The sequence below is a fragment of the Anser anser genome, assembly GCF_964211835.1.
Source record: "Anser anser genome assembly, chromosome: 4".
Taxonomy (NCBI): domain Eukaryota; kingdom Metazoa; phylum Chordata; class Aves; order Anseriformes; family Anatidae; genus Anser; species Anser anser.
Genome location: NC_139724.1, coordinates 14,958,666 through 14,980,050, shown reverse-complemented (window position 1 = coordinate 14,980,050; position 21,385 = coordinate 14,958,666). Strand labels below are relative to the sequence as shown.

General features: G+C 41.3%; 1 protein-coding gene across 16 annotated transcripts in view; it reads left to right on the top strand.

Annotated features, from left to right (window-relative positions):
- EPHA5 (EPH receptor A5) overlaps positions 1 to 21,385 on the top strand; it is a 199,918-nt gene that overhangs the window by 13,641 nt on the left and 164,892 nt on the right. For all 16 annotated transcript variants that reach the window (XM_083832668.1, XM_083832662.1, XM_083832673.1 and 13 more), the window contains exon 2: positions 1,254 to 1,318. In XM_083832668.1, coding sequence (XP_083688794.1) covers positions 1,254 to 1,318 — 65 coding nt within the window. The remainder of the gene's footprint in view (positions 1 to 1,253; positions 1,319 to 21,385) is intronic.

The following is a 21,385-nucleotide window of genomic DNA, read 5'->3' as shown; positions in this document are numbered from 1 at the left end:
AGAGACAGCCAGTAAACCTTGTAAGAGTTCCAGGGAAGAGGATTGATATTCCCATTCTTTATAGCTGTACAGACATACCGTTTCTCTACCAATTTTCTAGTACCTACATAAATGGTTTAATTTCTAAAGGAGCGTGTGACATCCTCTACTCATTTCAAGCTTATTCTCGGGCTAGCTCATCACAGGCTTGAAGGTCTTGAAAGTCTGATTTTGAAAACCTCTGGTGGGATTTTTAAAGAATACGTACAGTGGAGACCATCAACTGAAGAGTTGGGGAAATTGGTTCCTTTTCAGGAGGGACATGGGTTCAAAATGTGAGTTTGTGTTATGCAGACAACTATGCTGTTGGAAGCATGTGTTGTAGTTCAGAGAAGGAATTTGTGTGCTTTTATAGTAGAAAGTTCCTCCTAGATTGAGGTTCTGTGTAACAGCTGTGGATTCAGTCTGTTTTTTAACTTGGAGATTTAAAGCCCTGGGTACAAGAGATGACGCTGGGAAGTTCATCACCAAAAGCTGCTATAGTTTTCCTCAGCTGAATTGTGTATGGATTTATTTTTTAATTATTTGACACTTTGTACTCAAGTACTGAGTATTTCAGGCAATATGAGGGAAAATATTGTAAACTCGGGAATAATTTATTGCTCTTTAATGTAACTTGTTTGCTGATTGCTTACCTGACTTAACAGAGCCACACTGCATTTTTGGGTGGAAAAGATGGTGATCCCTTGGATATGTTATAATGAAGTTGTCAAGACTTAGAAAAATTTGCAAGGGAAAGAAAATAGTGTACTATTGCCACAGAAAATACTCTGAAAGTTGAATCCACAATAGCTAGGATGCCCTGCACATTGTTTCTCGTTTTGTTTTTGTCTTAAAGGCCTCGTTATGTTAAAGACTCTACCGCCTTAAAAGAAGAAATGTGTGTGTATAAGCCTTGATGTATGAATTTGTGTGTACCTGTATACTGTAGGTCTTGTATATAGTTGTTCCCCTCCCCAAAAGACCAGATCACAAGAACTTAAATCTGGATCTTGCAGAAGTTCAGAGCGTGTGCAGCTTTGTTTCACGGGTAGATCTCAAAGGGTATGACTTCATTGTTAGAGGAGTTATTGTCTTGTTGTTCTGCTTCACAAAAAATCCAACTTCCGTGGTTAATTATAAACAGCCTGTTTACCATAGCCACCCAAATCTTGAAATGTTTACTGAAATTTGTAACCCATACATCTTCCTTAACATTTTTTTCTTATTTACAGTGAATTTACTGGACTCACGCACAGTGATGGGGGATCTAGGATGGATAGCCTACCCAAAAAATGGGGTAAGTCTGTTGTTTACTTTTTCACCCAAATTATACTAATCGTTTCCATTCGGAAAGTATACTACTGGGCTTCAAAATTCCCTGGAGTGATTTGTTGGCAATGGAAAGAAAAAAAAAACAACAAAACACATATGACAACACACTGTGACTGGAAAAATGGAGCTGTGTGGCTGGGGGATTGATTTATTTATGCAGTAGAGCCAGTCACAAGTATTAAAATAAATCATGAGTGAGCGCCCTCGCTCCTCCCCTCACCAAAAAAGCCATGAGGTTATTTACATTTTTTTAAGTGATAAATTCTGATTCTTGAGCTTTCGGGGTGCAACAGTTTTCTGCAAGTTTTCTTCTGAAACAGAGTCTGGAGCATTACTGTTCTCTTCAAACAAAGAGAGCTGTTCAGAAATACTTCTAAGGCTCCGGATAAAGTTCTGGCAGCTGACAGCACTGGAACAGGAGGTAAGCTTTAAGCGCCTTGAAGAGCCTGTGTCCCTTCCTTTAATTGTACCGCAGGCTGAAGGAACCTGGCGTCCTAATTTGATACCTGAAATAAATACAGAGCTCAGGTGTGTTAATACTCTTGGCCTGACTGAATCGTGTGAGCAGTTGCTGCTGTGAATTTTGGCCTTGGTTTGACTGGGGCATCCTTCAGGCTCTGATGTATCGGAGAGCTTTGATAGCCTTGCAAGGTTGGTTTCTGCAAAATGTGGAGTGTTCCTGTCAATTTCTAGGAGCCATGAGCACTGTGATGTGAGAAAGCATCCTGAGATAGAAATGCTGCACAGCTGTGCCCTCCAACAAAGCAGCTTTCAGGAATGTGGTATTGTAAGATTTTAGACACCGGCTGAAATGGGCTGCAGAATTGTCTTGCACTCCACTTTGGTTGTCATAAAAATGGTGGCAGTGTTTATATAAAGCACAGTCAACCCCATGCATTTATACTACAGAGCAAATTCAAATCTGGCTTTGATTTTTTTATCTACAAATAAAGTAAGTAGATAAGTGTAGATAAGAGTAGAAATGGCAGCCTCACTCAGACAAGCTGCATGCTTGCAGGCCCTGGTTATGCCAGGAATGTAAAAGCACGTGGGGAGCTTAGTTCATCCTGAACTCGGTTCAAGATGTAAGCCTGTTGTGGTTGGAGTCTTTAGCGATATTTTTTTCTCTTGATTTAAAGATGAGAACTAAACTTGCTCCCCTTGCATGTGTGAGCATCGGAATAACCAGCTCCAGATGTGCTGGCAGAGCAGTATGTTGGCATCTTATCACGCTGCAAAGATCCTGATGTCCACTTCTTAATGTCTGCGTTCTCCCTTTTGAATACTTACCTCAGTATTTTTCCTAGGGTGTAAAGCAGTTGCTGCCTCCAAGTGTCCTTACAGGGATATCAGTAGAGAAATATCTTCTGAACACTTCAGGACTGGTTATCTGGGTCTGTATGTGTAGATGAGTAAATGAAAAGCTAAATATCTTATCTACAAGCCTCAGTTGTTTTTTCATTATTTAGAGAAACTTTTCTTTATTTACAAGCTCAGTTTCCAAACAGCACCTGGAAGTATACTCATGAATGCCAAATTAATGGTTACTGACTCAATAGGGAGGATTTTTTTCCTTAATTTAACTTCCACAAATACAAAGTGAATCAGGCAGTTGGTTTTTGAGTTTCCAGAAATCTCCTCTTAATCTTCTTTGTTTTCATGGGACGTCATAAAAATCCATGAGCTTAGCCCAGTTGTTTCTTTTGGCCTAATATATTTGCAGTATTTTACAAGTACTGAAAAAGACTTTCCAGGCCTAATTCTTTAACCCCCTTATCTGCTCTGCAGTCAGCTGTTCTGCAGCCATACTGTTGTGCGCTTGATAATTTTAAGATCTACCTTGTGTAAATACTTAACTGTTACTTCACTATTTGAATTAGGAAAGGAGAGGGGAGCTTTGGGATTAGAGATAATGTAGGCTGTTTTTCGAAGTATTCTCAAACAAACTTATCTCAGGACATCTTACAGAAATGTTGGAAGGTCTGTCTGTCTGCACTGTTCCCTATGAAGGAAAGGAGCAGAAATCTTGTAGTGTGTAATGCTTTGCAGTACTCCTAGGTGTGGAAACACAGACCACGTACAGATGTGTGGTATTTTGTATTTCCTGTAGAGTCTATTCACATATATTCAAATAGTATTTGGTAGCAATTTCAATAATAATATCGCTCCAGCTGGAGATACATTAGCTTTTGAAGCAGCTTTCACCTCTGTTGCTACTTTTCCACTTGTTTTTTATTATGAATATTGAGGAAATTTAGTCTTTGTCCTAGAACCACATCTGTTAGGAGATTGCATGAGGAGCTCAGCTTCATTAGCTGAGTAAGCTTAGTAAGCTTAGTAAGCATTTAGACTTGGTAGTTTTGTGGAAATGCCTGGGAGAGGTTTTCAGTACATCACAGAGGCTCAAGGGGGAAAGTTTTGAGAATAATTTCCCTATTTATTCTTAAAAAAAAAAAAAAAAGGTAAACAGTTGGGTGAGGAGGTCCAGCCATACCAAATGAAGTTGTTTTTGGCAGATCCTTTGTAGTAGGTGTCATATTCTAAATTTGTTGTAGCTGTATGCCATGGTAGTTCATGTGTAGTGAAGCTGTAAGTCATTCCATGCTCCAGAGAGATCCAGCTGCACTCATTTAGCCCGTTGTTCACCTCGTATTTGCTGAACACAAGGAGAAAAATGCACTCTCTACCTTAGGAAATGAAAGTAGTGGTAGGAGAAGGAGACCAATGCTCCAGCCTGGATACAAATTAGGCTTTAGAGGTATGCCTGTTTCATAGCTCTAATTCCAAATAAAGCACCTCAGCTGCTTTAGTCCCTACGAGATGAGACCTTGGTCTGCCATAAAACAGGCTGTACCAGCTTATCTTTGGGATAATGGGTTTTAGGGGAAAGGATAGAAGCACTTCAGGGTTGTCTCTGCAGAGCTTTGCCTAGCTAGATGCTTATTTGGTATAGATTTTGGCAGTATCCAATATTCTTTCAGCCTTGCTGTGTTTCATTTTTCCTATACTCGTGGAAGGTAAGAAAAATCTCTCTTTATACAGATGGAGCATTGAGAGGCCAGTGGAAATGAAATATGCAGTGGCCAAGCAGGGGTAGAAATGAAGCCTCCTGGAGTGAGGATCCAGATGTTGCTGCAGGCAAAGGTGCTTCTTTCTGCTGGTTCGCCCCAAAGAATTAATGAATCCTGGTAGTTTGTTTTTCTTGTTACCCCAGGATGGCTTTCCTGGCAGTGTGCAGTTCAGCAGTCATATGTGGCTCTTAAACCTGCTGTTATATCTGTTAAAGCTTGAGTGAAGTCCTCGTAAGGTCAGTGCAGCAGTGGAACTCAGAAAAGGGACCTTCTCCCTGCCAGCTGGACGTGATTGGTGTGGAAATGCCACCCCTTTCACAGCTTGTGAGTAGGGAATCTATCTGAAGGGACAGCTCCCACTTGGCTCTGCAGCTGGAGTAAGTTTGCTTTAATCTGAAGGTGGTTATTGGAATTACCACAGGTTCTATCAGAAAAGCCTGGCCTCCTCTTTATTAAAACCCCTGCCTGTACGGAAGGCCTGCAGAGCCTCTGTTACCTCCAGACTAATTCCTGAAGTGCTGCATAGTGTTATCAATGTTGGGCATACTAGAGGTTTGCATGCATTATGTGCGGCTGGGACAAAAAATGTCTGTTCCCTGCAGAAACTGCTTGTATTTGCCTGTGCCAAATGTATTTTTTATCATATGGAGACTCATAGAAGTAGGAGGTGCTGTGAGAGAAATAGTTGGGTCAGATCAGACAGCGTTTGCAGGCTGAATCGCTGCGTTACCTCCCTTGATTTGGCAGGAGGCTCTGCGTGATGCATTTGGGCTCCCCGCAAAGCCATAGCAGGGGTGGAAGCTACAAAGAGCTCCGTGTAAACCTGTGCTCTTCCGTCTCCCTCTGACCAGGTAAAAGCACAGCCACTTTTAACAATAACCGGATAATTGCAAAAGTTGCTGATTAAAATAAATGCTGTTTTCACTGGCTTGATTTAGCAATTATGTCTGATGTGTTTCAGTGGCCATGGTAGTGCTGATTTACTTGTTCCAGACCCTGGCTCCTTTCAGGGTTTATTTTTCAAAATTATTTCTTCACAACCTTGGAGCACTATTTTCTTTCCAAATTGGAGCACCTCATACCTGCTTTACTTCTGTACTTTATTCCCATCTCTTCCACCTCACGTTGATTTTCTCGAACTTCCTGTGTCACAGAGCAGGAAAGCCTCCATGCTCCTTGGAGCATTGGCTGTGTGCTGTGGCTCACTGCACAGCTCCACGTTCTGGGCTTTTTTAGGCTCAGACACGAAAATAAACATGCGCTGAGGAATCTTGTCCTGCGGAGATGTTAGAGGATGATGGGATCACTCAATTCTTTATTCATTGCAGAAAATGAGAGCGCTAGCTGACTTGCTGCATGTGAATTGCAAGAGGGAAAGCGATTGCCCCCGCTTTTGGTGCTCAGTAAGGACAAATCCTGGAAGCAGGGGGAGTGAATTCAAACGGTTTGATTCTCCAAGTTGTTTTTTTCTGCAGGACTTCAGTAGGTTTGGTTCTTTATTTATTTTGGCGAGGGGTGGGTAGGGGTGAGTAGGGGTGAGCATTTCTGGCTCGTCCTTTTGAGGACGGGTACCCTAGGGTGCCTCTTTGAAGTTAAAAGTAACGGCGCTTTAGATTACTCAGCATGGCTTGCGAATAGATTCATGTTTTTTCTCTGTCGATCTTGGTTCAGATAGAGATTTTAGGCAGGAATCCTGGATTGGAGGCAGTGTTTGCCCTCGGGGTTAGAAATAAAATAAAGGGGGAGGGATAGGGGGAACGGGAGGAGAAGGATTCTTGGCACCATTGAGCTGTGTCGTGTAGCTATGATTATAATTGGCATTTTCAGGGCAGTACTTCTGGCAGCCCGTGTTTTCTCCTGCAAATGCCGCCGCTCGGCTGTGACCAGTGTGGAAGAGGAAGCAGAGGGATATGCTCACATGGCAAGAATACATTTCATACTGCAGCAGGGAGCATACTAGATATAAAAGTAGGACTTGAGTAGGTGAAAAGATACAAAACCCTGCAACTTGGCTATTTATTTGCACATACTTTTGAGCATACACAGATTAGTGAGAAACATGGTCTGCATCTGTGAATTATTTGAAGCAAACTGGGTAATCCAGCTAAGCTGATTCAAGTGAAATTTGATGAAAAGTACTTCGTACTGGTCCAGCTTTGGGGCAGATGTGGGGTTTCCTTCCCGGGAGGTCTCTAATAGCAGGTCAGACTGTCATTTCTCATACTCTGGACACGCAGAGTTGATCTCTTCTGGAGGAGCGAGGAGCAGACCAGATAATCTGTTTTGCCCTCTTCTAGCCCTGCATACAAACTGCTGTAGATTGGAATCCTCTCCTAACTCTATCTGGGGTAAGGTCTCCTTTTGCAATTCTGATCTCTTGATTTTTTTTTTTTTTTTTTCTTGCCCTGCTTACAAACATTGCCATTGTACTCATCCAACACCCTGTATTTAAGACCAGCTTTTCTGATGCCTGTAAGAGATCACCTATGGTATGTAGCTTCTTTTAAGGTAGAGTACCTCGTGCTGTAGAACAGTTTTCATTGAACATCCTCACAATTTTATTTTTGTCCTTTCCCTTATCTTTCCCATCTGAAGTTAAATCTTCTCACTCCATTTGAGCGTGTTCTTAAATTTGTTGTCCTGGACTCTTGTCTACCTGCCCTTTGGTTTGTACACTGTTGACATCAATCAAGCCTTCATTTGGTAGCAGCATCTGGCAAGGCATAGGTCTTATTAAAGGAGCTCTAAAATGCCTGGAATACTCCGAAGTACTGTAAAATAAATTAATACTTACAAGATTAAGAATAAAGCAAATCTTTATCTCTGTTAGAACTGTATTACTAGAATTATACATTACTATCCTGGTCTTGAAAACCTACCACAGAAGAAATGAAGGCTGATCCTTCAGTGTATCTTTTTGTAAATACAGTTGTCTGCGTTAGGCTCATCCGGCAAACAATAATCTCCTTTCATGCTAAAAAGTCTTTTTTTTATTTCTCCAGTGTCTAAGAATTACATTTGGGGATGAGAGCTTTGAAGAGCTTTATCTTCTAATACCATTGTTTTCTGTGTTACTTTTTTGCCAGTTCCAGAAATATTGGTATCCAACAGCTAGGAACCATACAATTAAAATGTATAAACATAGTGCTGTCATGAAGAATCTGAAATTTTGTAGAATAAAATACTGTCGTTACAGAATACATGTGCCACAGCCCAGGGTTTATAAAACATGCATTAGGATTTTATAGCTTATGTTGATGAATTTGTGCTATGTTACTTATGCTACTTACTACTTCATATCCTAAATATATATTTATATATAAATCACTGGAGTACTTACAGTGTAATCACATAATCTGTTTATATGACTTAAAATGCAGTGGCCTTGGTCTTGTCCCCTTTGACTGCATATATTTTTATTTAGATTAGTGGCTTTTTTTTGGGGAAATAAATTCAGGACTGCAATCTTGTATTTTATTTAGTGTTCTTTTTATAATGGAGGAAAGTTACTTTTCTTTTCATGTTGCTCATTCAGGAAAGCCAGCTCAAAAAGCATGAAATAGAATGAATGCTGACTTCAGGGGAAAAAAAAAAAAAGCATGGTAAATTTTAGTCTAGAAGGTGAACATTTTAGAGTGCAGAATTCCTGAAAATAGTGTGTTAAAATGGGAGATGCTATTTTGTCTTCATGGCTAGTGGTTGCCTTGTGTATTGGACAGTGAAAGATGACAATAAAAATTAGAGGGCTTTTTGAAGGCCAATCAGCTACCTTAAAACAAAGGAAACTTCAGGATAGCTTTTTGATTGACTTCTGTATAACTACAAACTCCTGGTGTGTGGCTGTTCAAGAAACAGTTCAGCAGCCAAACATGTAAGACTGTTCAAGCAAACTTACTTCTGTTTTCAAGTTATTTAATGGGAATGGCCAGGAGTTTCAGAGATTGAAAATGGCAGCTATCGTGCGTGTTGTTTGCTTGACCTGGTTGCAGAAATGGATGTTCTTAAGTTTCTGTAGCCTATGCACACGCATACAAAAGAGGAGGGTGGGACTGGGTTTTTAGCCAACAAGAGAAAATGCTGGTATTTTAGTTGGAAGCTCTTTTTACCTCAAAATATTTTGGTTTCATACTGTCTTAATTTATCTTAGACTTCTTGATTTTGGGGGAAAAAAAGCATGCTGAGCTATATTATCTAGTGTGTTTCACTAAAGCAGTCAGTAATCATGAGGCCTGTTGGTTTTAATGTTGAAAGTACTGTGGTAAAATCACTGTTCCTTATTTTTATTTCAAGGTAGCTTACTGCAACCACGTCAGTGACGTAGAAAAGTGTTGGGAGTGAACGAGACTTGCATCTTGCAGGGTTTCATCTTCACCTTTTCAGACCTACTCCTGGATGATCTTCATGACTTGTAAGCGGTAATGCAGGGACAAGTTGCCAGATAGCTGCAGGCGGTCAGAATCAGTCCTGGGGCTGGGTAGGCAGCAGGCATTCCCAGTTGTTTCAGCATGCCTCTGCAGAGGGAGGATGAGGAATTGCCTGCTGAGCAGGGCAGCTCCCAGAAGAGGGGCAGCAGTGGGGACGTGTAGAGGTTGCTGATGGCTTTCTAAAAACTGCAGCTGCCAGACCAGGCTGAAACACCCCCAGTGGAGCACTTGATTCACCTCCTTTCGATGCTTTCCAAGAAAGCAAGCAGCAGTAGATAGCTGGCTTTTGCCACAATGCTTTGTGCATTTGACGTGTCTGTTCTTGCTTATGTCTATGCTGCGTTGATTATTCCAGCAAGTGCCAGGGCACTGCTTTGATTATATTAAATTCTTGATTTAATAAAATTTCACTGGTAGAGAAAATCAAGTTGTTCTTTGTATTATGGAAGAGATGTTTAAATTGTTAGAGAAATTACCAATTTTTAAAGCTTGGCTTCACTTCAGGAGTGTGCATCTTATTGACTATGAACTACCTATATGTTGAAACACAGTAAATAGTGTCCTGTAGGTTTGTTACTGTGCTCAAGTAAAAACCAGGAGCTTGTGAAGCTGTGTGCTTTCTATGGATAATTACCCTCCTTGGGATGCTTTTTTTCTGTAGTATCAAAGGTGAGAATTCTTGGCTTTGAAGCAGGGGCAGGATTGAGTCCTTGTGCTGCAAAAGTTCTCGATAGACTTAAGCAAAAATGTTTTGGGGCCAGTGACCTGGCTCTCATCCTTGAAGGTCTTCCAGTAATATTATTTACCCGTAATGTTGACAGGCCCGTAATGCTGTGCAGCAGATCCAGCTGGCAGGAGACAGCACAGAGTATGTCTTAATGTGATTTGAGATGTTGGTGGGCACTTAATCTATTTGCAGTCCTGTTCCGCTTGCGAGGAAGAGCTGCAGGCTCGATGTTACTCAGCTTAGCTCTTCTCCTGCCTCTCCTTGGGCTGCGAGCTAGTCGAATGATCTGTGAGTGAGGGTTTGAGAATGGGGAGTGGGAGAGGAGGTGTTAACAGGACTTCGGTGTAACTTAAATATCGATTTATTGAAAGCAGTCTTACAGAATTCATTGATTTGTAGGTGTTTGATTTTCCCTGATACATGAAGTGCATGGGCTGCTCTTCAGGAGCAGTCCTGCTACGATGATGAAATCCCATAGCCGCATCCGTACCCATCAGATACCAAGCGGGGTGGGAAAATTGCCTCCTTCTGGAAAGAGGGAGTTAAGCTAGTTATGTCTTCTTCCAGCTTCAGAAGAACTAGCACTTTTTCCTGCGCTGGCAGCCTTTTTCAGTGGGACCTTTGGTTTTTTTGTTAGCTGTTTTTGTGGGTTGTCTTTGCATAGTCAGTCTCCAAACTCCTGGTGCTGACACTGTGGTGCTCCAGGTTTCTTGCTGGAGCCTGGGAGTTATTCCTGAAGTTAATCGCTTGAAGTTTAGAGGGCCATCAAAGCGCTGCTGTGTATGGCATCCAGCATTGCATGCATGTCCTTCAGCTGACAGTAAAGGACAGCAAAAGTGTGGCCCTTGGTCTTCTGTTCAGAAACCTTGGGGGTGTTCAATTTTGTTTCATCACCTTTATTTTCCTCAAAAAGTGGGAAGGTGCACGCTTAAGAGTTCTTTGCCTTGTTTTCAAACCTCCAAACTGTTTGTGACTGGGCAGCTGTTGGAGCTCCGTTCAAAACGTAATTTTAAGTGCTGTTACGAATTGTAGGGCATGCACTGACTGTTTTAGTTGATTGCAATGCAAATGTATAGTAAGCCTGTAAATCGTAGCCGGTGTTGTGATTACAAATCATTACAATAATGCGAGATTATTCAGTTTATTGCAAATCCTTCTAGACTACACAATTAAAGTCATAACCACAAGTATAATCCTGTGAGATAAAGTCACTTCATTATACAGTCTCCTTCTGGTTTACTGTTTGCTTTATTTTGATGCCAGATTGAATAACTGTAGTTAACTTTAGTGGCAGCATCTCTCTTTTTTTGGCTCTGCTAAGTCTGGAGTTTATTGTACATCATTAAAACAAGCTTATTAATATTACATATTTTATATATTATGAATATTATATACTAATGTACATTACATATAATATGAATAGTATATAATAATGCTGTATGTTAATATACAATAACAATATACAAATAATATTAATATTAAATACAGTACTTGGGCAAAGCCCTGATGATTTCAGTTCTAGTACTGAGAAAATCAACCTAAAATGATATAAGTAGTTTTAGAAAAGAATTGCTGATGATCATGCCTATCTCAATAGATGTTTTGTCAGATGATCAGAATATACAAGACTTGTAGTCACTGGTACCCAGTGGTAGATGGCAGGGTGGGTGACTGAGACCAGGTCAGTAGCTGCAGCCAGCCTGCTGCAGAGATGTAGTGTGGCAGAGTTTATAAAGCCACTGAGCAGGAACAGAGTGAATAGTTAATTCAGAAATGGATTTCAGGCCAGATCAAACCTTGTTGCACAGCTTCAGATACTCATCTCCTTTCTTATACAGTACTTTTTCCCCCCAGCACATTACAGTTCTTGTTTTCAGTGTAAAGAAAACCCAAGTGGGCTAAGGGGTTGCTTTGCCAGCCAGCCAGAGCTTGGTGACTCCCTGTGTTGGAGTGATTCTGATAAATACCCAGATTGAGATAATCAAAACCTATCAGGGGATTTGGTTGTTGCCCTACGTATTAATTTTAATGATAATTGAATATCTGGGCACATTACACAGGCTGTACAGCTCAGCTCCAGGCTTCCCAATCCCTGTGTATTCAATTTTAAAATGTTGCTTATTCAGAGCCTGATATATTTAATTTAGAGGGGTGGTCGTGATGCAGACGAGCTGTACAGATAGACGGGATCTATTGTGTCCTTTGGAGTCGCAGTAACTAAGCCTGGCAGAGCCTGTTTCTCAGAGCTCTATGTGTGTATTGAACTGGCAAATGTCTTTAGCCCCCAGGGGATTTGGTTATGATGCTGCCTGTATAATGTTTGTAAAAGGCTTCTGCTGTGAGGGTTTGTAGAGAAAGCAGGGAAGCCTAAGCAGCCCATGCTTGGTGTTTGCAAAGCTGTTTTGTCTGCCACTTGCCTGCTCCTCTCTTCCGTGCCCCTTTTGAGCACAGGAGCACCCCTGAGCTCTCCTGCTTGTGGGCTTAGCTCTTCCTGGGCTAACCTGGGGCACCTTTCCAGGCTAGCAGGGGCCGACCTCCCTGAAGCTGTGTGCGCAGAAGTCCCTGTGCATCTCTCCAGGTGTCACGGGGTCTTCAGCAGAGGCCAAAATCTTTGTGCCAAGCTCTTGGAACGAGAAGCTTTTCCTAGAAGCATCGCCCAGTGCATCTGTCCCTGCTGTAAGAACCCTAAGTGTCCCTGTTGATCAAGAGTAAAGCAAATAACTGAGACCCAAACTGGGTGCTTGTGCCATAGGTTTCTTGTGTTTTCTTGAACGGGAACTAAGCTAGCAGAGTCTTGAAGGTTACTTTTTTAAAAAGCAAACAAAGCAGGCAGATGGTCCCTTTCTTTTTTATAATCTTTGTTTTGCCTGTTCAAAAATAAAAGCAGCAAACAGAAAATAATGAAAACAAATCTTTTTCCACACACAATGCTGTGACCAAAACTATTGCTTGGCAATTTTCCTTTCTGTGCTGTGCACACAGATTTAAATCAGATCTGAACTTTCTTCCATATTAGTCTAAATACACAAGTAATCAAAATGAAAATAGGAAAGAAAGTTAGGCGACTCCCTGCTGTTCAAATATGTTAATTGCAAATCATTGGCATTCTAGGCATGCTGTTTCTCACTGAGTTATAGCTTCCTTGCTTGTGGAGTAAAACAATCAATTAAAACCACTATCATAGTATTTGCAAGTTCTCATTTAGAAATAAGAACAGATTTATGAATGGGTGAGCTGAAGGTAATGGTGACTTCATGGGATTTAAGGCCACTGGGGCTATTATGGTCATGTAGTTTGGTCTCCTGTGGCATGCAGGGTGTAGAAACTTGTACAGGGGTCCTTGCAACAGGTCTCAAACTTTGCTTTGACCTACTTTGTATCTTTTGGACAGGGATTTCTTCCTTAAGTCTTCCGATTATGGGGAATCCACGGTATCCCTTTGTATCTTGTGGCAACAACAAGCTGTCTTTAATACAAGACAAACTGATCTTTCTAGTCTGAACTGGTAAAATTTCAGTTCTCAATGCCTTCTCTTGCTAATTTTACAGATACCTACCCATTATCTTTCTACTTCTCTTCCCTCTGCCCCTTTTAAGCAATTAATGGCCACAAGCAAGTTAGCCACATCCCAGCCTTCTCTTCAAATGTGTGTTTTTTTTTTTTTTAACAGATTTTTTTCCTGCTGTAAAGCAGGTTTTTGATCTCTTGAGCAGTTGTGGACTTTTTCTGGGCTCTTCACAATTCGTTGACATCCTTGTTGAAGTGTTGCCATTTGAAATGAAAGTGGCTTTCTGGCAGTGGCCTTAGTGAAGTGTTGCATTATCTTTTTGTTTGCCTCTGTGAGGGAAGGGCAAAAGAAAAAAAACCCTTGCACTGGAAGCCAAGTAGAAGTGAAGAGGGAATTTTAGTGGCTGTTCAAGTGGATGCTGTGACAGAGGAGCTGAGGTGTGGTGCTAGATGTATCTATGACCTGAAACTGCATGCAGGAGCTGACCTGTGTGCTTGGTTATTTGTGAAGAGGGGTGCAAGGGAGATCTATGGGGGACACCTCCCACTAGACCAGGTTGCTCAAAGTCCCATCCAGCCTGGCTTTCAATGTAATCCTGCTGCCTCCTAAAACCCTAAAAAAAAAACAGGTAGGGTTCAGCCCTTGGCTCAGCATCAGCTTTTGTTCAGGTAAAGGTTTCATGCCTGCAAAGCCAAACCCCATACAGCATCTCAGGACTTTGAATTCCTGAGCAAAACACATTTGTGTGGCCCACAGCTGTGCTTGTGTGTGAGGGTGTACATGCCACACACTGCAGAGGGAGGGATGATAGCTTTAAAACGTGTATGATAAGGAGGTGGTTTGGGAGAAAACAGGGAGAAAGGGTAAAGATACAACAGCAGGTTTTGTGTCTGCCTTCTGAATGGTTCATTCTTTTATTTAATGTAAAATTTATTCCACAGCTTAGTGCTTTAAGGTTTTTTTTGTGAACAGTAACGTATAGATGAGAGCACATATTATTAGAAAGCTTTAGGTATTGTACGCTATGGGGGCATCTTTTCAACATTCCTTTAGCGTTCTAACTTTCTGTAGATGTGTGTTTTGGTACGAAGAATGATGTAAATTCACCACATAACCCGTAGAAGTGTTGTTTCCTATGCTAACTAGTTTTTCATATGAGAATTACAATTTTTATTTATTTTCAAAGTGCCTCATCCCTTTCCTTTCAAATTTCAATGCTTTGTGAAACACATCCAGTTTCAGCCAGAGGAAAGTCTAAAGTCGAGGAGACAAAGATTGAAAGGGGGTTGATTTCATGGTTTAACTGCTAAATAATAATGAAATTGAGTTTGTAATTTCATGTTTGTGTGAAGTGGTCGATCAGTTCATTTTGCAGAGTGATGGTAAGCTGTAGAATAGGGATAAATAATCATCTTTAGTCTCTGTGCTGAGTACTGCCTTTCTTCCAGGGTACTTCTGAAGATTATTTAAAACTATTTGTTTCACCAGAAATTCAAGCTTGAGATGAGGTTTATCTTGCCTGGCAGTAAAATGCTGGCTGTAAAGTGCACAAAACCGAGAGCAGCTTGCCTTCAGTGAAGGACCGGCTGTGCAGGTGTCTCACGTGAGCTGCTTACGGTTTTCTGACAGGCCCTCGGTGGAAACCCTGAAATGAAACAGCAGAGTCTTACTCTACCACTCCAACTTGTAACGTGCTGTTAATCCAAGTGTACCCTGGTGTGGTGGTTTTACTCAGGTGGACAGCCAAGCTCCACCACGGCCGCTCTCTCACTCCCCCTTTCCCTTTGAGGGACCACAGCCTTAAGCTGCGAGGCCCTTATCCAACATGGGGCAGCTTCTGGATTCTTCTTATGGAAGCCACCCCTACAGCCTCCCCACTACCAGAACCTTGCCATGTAAACCCACTACACCTGGATGGAAAAAAAAAAAAAAAGGTAACATGAGCTCGTTGCTAACTTGAGCAAGCAAGGACTTTGCAATAGTCTGAATGGTTCGTTTTCTGTTCTGGCTTTCTTGATAGCTTCTTCTCTGAGGTGTATGTCTACCGGTACGTGCTCAGCATTTGTCTTCCTCCCCTCTGTGCCTCAGGGCCGCAGGCCTGCAACAGGCCCTGGCCATAACCTGGTGAGAGGAACATGTGCAGGCCTTGAATGCTGCATACTCTTACGCTCGGTCTCTGTTCCAGCATGTTGGTGGCTGCTTTAAATCCCTCACTGAGTCAGTGGATGCACAGGGCTGACCATGGGCTGGGCTTCCTGAGCAGATACTTTCTGCTGAAACTCATCCAGATCCCTCTTGAAGGTTTCAAATGATGGAGGTGCAGCTCCCATGGCAAGTTCTCCCTGTGGCTGGCTATCCTCACCACTTCAAATAACTAACCTGGACCTTACCTTTTCTTCAAAAGTCTTTAACTTTGATTTTTAGATCCTGGATCTTCTAGTTAGGTGAAAAGAACAATCTAATAACAAAAATATTCTTTTTGTGTAGGTGTCGCAGTATCAACTGCAGTTGATCAAGCAAAGGGTTGTATACCTAATGGTTAGGTAAATTTCTTGCAGTTACTTCTTGTAAAGCAGCTTTCCCAGACTTTGCAATATCACAGCTGTTTGCTGAAACAGCATTTATTTTTGAACTGCAGACATCTCAACTCAATATTTAGCAAGTGCTTGTATTTGCTTTTTCTAGCCGTGGCATGTTGATGTTCAATTGGTTTTTCAGAGGTTGTCAGAGACTCGGAAAGAGCACGTGGAGTAGTGGCTGCAGGTCAGGAAAAATAATTGACAACATAGAGAACCTCTTCAGAAATGCATCTTCTGAGATAGGCAGGGCTTAGGATATCCATCATTTAACAATTCTCCCCTCAAACAAAAAAAAACGTCAGCAACACCTCCATATTTCTTCAGTTCCAGATTTAAAGATTCATTGAGGGCCAGTTTGCGTCTCAGTCTCATGCTTCCCTGCAATTCCAGTGCTATATTTTAAAAGTAACATAAGACTGATGCAGTGGGAATTAAATCCCACTGAATAAAAAGTAACTAAAAGTTACATTATGTTGTAGAATAAGCATGACAAGCAACCACATGTATAATTTATTACCTATAGTGGGTAAGTACTTAACAACAGTCATAATAAACTCATTCTGTTCATTCATTTTTAGATCTTAGCATACTGATTCAGACCTTAACTGAAAGTGAATATACAATCAATGTGAGTCTTTTTATGCTGGTTTAATAATGTAGGACTGTTGAGGATCTTTAATTAAATAATTATTCTTTGTTCAATCAGGATAGATTGCCTCACTATAGGGATTGCAGGAAAGAACATGCAAAATCCACCCTAAACTGATCACGGTTTAGCTACTTACACTGGATTACAGTAAGTGATGGTCTTTGTTGCACAAAGTAAGAGCAATGCAAAAGCCAGGAAAAATTGTCAGATATTAAAAATGTAATGCCCAATTCCGATGTGATCAAAGGAAAGCACACTAAGACCCAATTTGATGGTGTGGTGAACAAAGTTACAGCTGTTTGACAAATGGGAAAAGTGCATTTTCTACAGGGTTCAGGTTCCAACAGTTTTCTTTGGTTTTGGTAACAGTTCTAAGGTGCTCAGCACTTAGGAAGTAGAGCTTGCCTCCTTTAGCTGCCTACCTAGGAAATGGCCCTTCAGAAAACCTGGCTTTCGTTTTTTAACTAGTAACCTCACGTATTAAAGAGGTGGCAAATGGAGCTGTTAGGAGGAGGTACAATAAATTGCCTGGTGTATATGCCTGCTGTGCAGAGCGATTCCCAGAAGAGGATCTGCACAGGCAGACCAGCCTTCACATTTCTTCTGTCTGGGTGAGTTGGAAACGCAAAATCTGCCTGGCATGGGGGCTGCTGCTCGTAGCAGCACACAAGGCTGACTTCAGATGGCCCCTGCCGCCGTGGCATGTCATTAACGCAGCTCACGGTGACTGGACTGAGAGGACTTCAGTGTTTATTAGGGGAATATAATCATTTAAGCCTGAATAAGCTTCAAAGCACTAATGTGGCTGTTTGGCCAACATAAATGAGATGTAAATTTGTGCTGAATAGCCGCTGATTACAGAAAGATGATTAATGCAAAATTTGAAATTGATTTATGGGTGCAGTTGTCAGGGCCTAAGCCATGAATGTAATATTATCTTGATGAAAAGCTTTGGGTAAATTAGAATCCAGGGAGCAGGGGTAAAACAATGCATTTGCTGGAGGGCATGATATGGTGTAAGGGTTGTCTGTAATCTAGTCAAATTTGGGGTATGCCTGAGAGGTTAGGCTTTTCCTGCGTAGCACATGGATAATTATATCACTTCTCCTGAAACATTAGGAAAAAGAGGAGTTTAATCTGTTTTATTTTCATTAAATGGACTTTTTAGTCAAGTAATTTTTTTCTTTTACTGGAAAATCTTTAAAAATAAGTGTTCTCACTTTCAGGACATTCTAGGTTGCTGATGACAATGATGAAGATTAATGATTTAGCGTAGTTTTTGCAAAAAGCATGTTCCATCTCATCCCTCACCAATTTCCACTAGTGCATGCAGGAATAGGCCAAATGGTTTGTATTACTCCAATTGTAGGCAATTAGAAGCCCCAAATTAGTTTTTATGTTAAGACATACACTAGTTTTAATGTTAGGACATACAGTAAAAAGGAAGACTTCCTTTCTTGCTTGCTGCTTTTGAAAATGGTTCTGTGAACCTGTTGGTATCATCAGATGACGAGTTACACAAAGACTATCCCAAAAACTCCGACAATCCAAGCATTTGGTTATAAATCTAAAATGTGTGTCATATTGTGCTGAGTCCTTCTGAAAATCTGCCTCCGTCAGTCTTCTGGTGTTGAACTGCGTGTTGTCAACATTGCTTTTTACAGCATTTGTTAAATTGTTCTGCAATGACTGTTACATTAAACAGGGAAAAATGATTTAATGGTATTGTGTTTCTCCATTGCCACTTTCATGCTCATATTCATTGTTGCTGTGTCGATTGCTGGACAGCAGTGTGAAATGTATGCTTAATTCAGATGCAGGAAGAATTTCAAACCTTAAAAGAAAAAAAAAAAAGGAGGAGGGGGGTGCGAGTACCACAGTGCTTTGTTCTGGGAACAGGTCAGAGCAGCCTCTGATTAGGCATGCTGGAGAGGGGCTGATGCTCCTTTTTATTTCAGTTGCTGTAACCTCCAGCTGGGTTCTCCTTCCAGTTGGATTTCAGTCCTGACATCGTTCATTGATCATGCAAATGATCAAAGTCTGAGCAAAACTTCTGTCCCATTTTCATTTTCCTATTACATCTTGGAGCACAGCACTGAAGTCTAGGTGACTTTGTCCTCACGTTACTTCACTTTCAGCAACTTTATTTTTGCAGCTCTCCAAGCGGATAATATATTTCATCGTAAGCATGTTCTGCAGATATTTTTTAATGATTTAATTGCTCTTCTTTCTTGCAGGCTTCTAGGGTGGGATTTGCTTTAGCAAATTACTGCTTATGTTTTAAGATGCTATCTCAGCTTTACAGACATCTGCGTTCATAGTCATCTTGTCAGTAGTGTGGAGTAAGCCAGGAATTACCAAACCAGTGTGCTGTATTACAGTAGGAAGTCTCTTGCAGTACCTACTGCAGAAATGAAAGAGAAAGGTGTGGCACCAAACTTTGCATGTGCATTACAGATATAAGAAAATATGTAGGGATCATTCGGGTAGCAAATTCAACGGTTTAAATCATAGGAGCTGATGATTATGAAGTTCTCCATACAGCTTCAGGTAACTTCTGCTGCTTCTGCTGTCTTCTCATTTAGCACATCTTGAAAGGAGCAGTCTTGCTTAGTCTTATGCTCATTTCAGCATGGGTCTTCCTATTCGGTGTTTTTCCTTAGCTTTCTGAGTAACTTGTGTGCAAACTTTAATTTACATTGCTTTGGGAGGGACGGGGACTTCTAGCAGTCACGACTGTGCACATGGGACCTTGAAAGCTTAACCCAGGTGAAGTTATGAAGATTCAAAACACCACAAAAGACAAGAGAGTACACTCAAATGCTTAGATTCTTATGTCTAAAACTTGCAGTTTCTTAAGCAGATTGCTGCTGGTGAGTTGTCTTCTGAGTGTTGGAGTGAGAGATTGGCAGCACTGGAGCTGGGATATGGACCATGATGGTGTTTAACAGTCACCCAATTCCTTTCCAGCCTAGGTCTGTTTTGTAGTGGAAAAGTGACATTATAACCCACCATCTTTATTAATTTCCATCCTGACATCGGTTGCAGAGCAAGCAGAACATAAAGCCTTGGTGTCTAGTGAAACTGAGCCTTAGTAAATCTGGATGCAGTGGCAAATAGCCTCTAATATGGGTTAACGCCTGTTTTTCTGCTCTTAACACCTTTGCTGTCCACCTGTTGGAAATAATCTTTCAGGTCACGTCTGGTTGTACTTTTAAAGCTGCTGCAGTGAAACTTTGCATTTAAGTTTGGGGAGTGAGGGTGGTGGAAGCACATATTAAAGTCTGTCACTTGTGGAATAGGGAATACGTGTGTTCACTGGTTAATAAAAAGATAAAGGAAAAAAGTTTGCTAGTCAAATGGGGCATGTCTGAAAGCCATTTTGTACTTCCAGTTCCTACCTTCCCCCTCTTGGCAATTTACAATTTACTCTCTCCCTTACTTCTGTTCTAGTTTATGAAAAATGCTTCTTTACTGGTGGCTAGAAAATTTACTGGAATAAGTGGGGAAGCTCACATTTACCTCAGGTAATTTAGAACTTGGTCCCAAGATATTTGAAAGATGTGGTAACCAGACTGTTCAGCTTGGGGACCAGAGTAGAGCAGCGCTGTGAGAAACAGACAACTGCAATCCAGTAGGAAAACATGAGAAATGTAGCCCCAAAGTTGTGGTATTCTTGTTTGTACGTATGTATTTATTTTCCTAGTTGGACAAATTGAGAGGTATGTGCCAAACCACCAGAAAATGCTCAGTTCCTTCTCTGGAAACTTTGCTTTTTGGATCTATTTCTTCAGACCAAATTTTTGGTTCAGATTAATCGGATCCTCTTCTACCCTCTGTCTGTTCTCTATTAAGTTTTTTGCTTGACTAGTAGCTGTTGTCAGTAGGAATATCCATCTATATGAATGCCTTGGTTGTAAAATTGCCCATTCCTCTGAGGTTTGAGCCCTGGGAGGGGAAGGGGAGGATCATATTTAGGGAAATGGCAGGATCCCCATTGATTACGATTGCTCCTGGTATTTAAGGTTTGAATAAACACCAGGCCAAATACTATTTTCATTGAACTCGCTGCAGTTCTCTTTTGATGTTGGCTCCTGCCCTTAAAATGAACTCCAGAAATGAGGAAATAGAAGCTGTGTAGGAATCTCTGCACCTTTCATCATAAAAGTGGTGTTGCAAAATAAAAGTCTATCTGTACAAACAATCTCTTTTATTTTGGAAGGTGAAATTTAAAAAGTGTATTTGAGTTTGAAAGAAATAGTTTGGGATATTCTACAACAGTTTATACTTTTTTTTTCTAACCTCTATTTTTTCTCATATAAATTCAGGAAGAGAAGATGCCAAATACCTGTTTGAAGAGGCTATCAAAATCGCTTGTTTTCCCCTTTGCTGATTTTTATCCTGTTCCCTCCTTTCCTAATTTGATCTGAGCTCATGAATGGTTTCAGCCTCCTTTGTTGCTTTGAACTTGTAATTCACTGGAAGGAGTCACCTGGCTGGGGTTGGTGTCCTCCTGCTGTCCGAGTGGTGCAGGAGTGGCAGCAGGGCAGTGCAGCGAGCAAGGACCCTGGTTGAGGGTGGTGTCCCAGCGCAGCGTTTGGACTTCAGACTTCCAGAACTGAAGATCTAAGTGATGTGGTGCATTGTAGGGCTTGTTATAAAACTGGCGGTACTGGTGGCAGGCTTGGAAGCAGTTGAAATTTGGGGCCAGTGCGTCTAAGTGGTGTTTTGTAGCAGACAAGATGGGGGACATGAGCACTGTTATTGTACAGCTGACGCAGCCCTAAAAAACCTTCTGCACTACAGAAAAGGATGCGTGGTGCTCTGCCTGGCTTCCACTAGGGACTTAGCCTTATGTTACCTCACCGAAGTCAATGAAATCACACAGAGGAGAGCCTGCTCAGATGCCCTTCTTATTTGCTTTATCTTAGTAAAATGATAGCAGGTAGAAAGCTGGCAGGCAGCTAAAAAAAATAAACCTGAAGTTTTTGGGTTTTGTGATGGGGAGAGCAGTGAAAGGAGAGAAGGTGGAGGCTGCTGGAGGAAGTCGAGCAGCGGGTGGAAATGTGTGTGT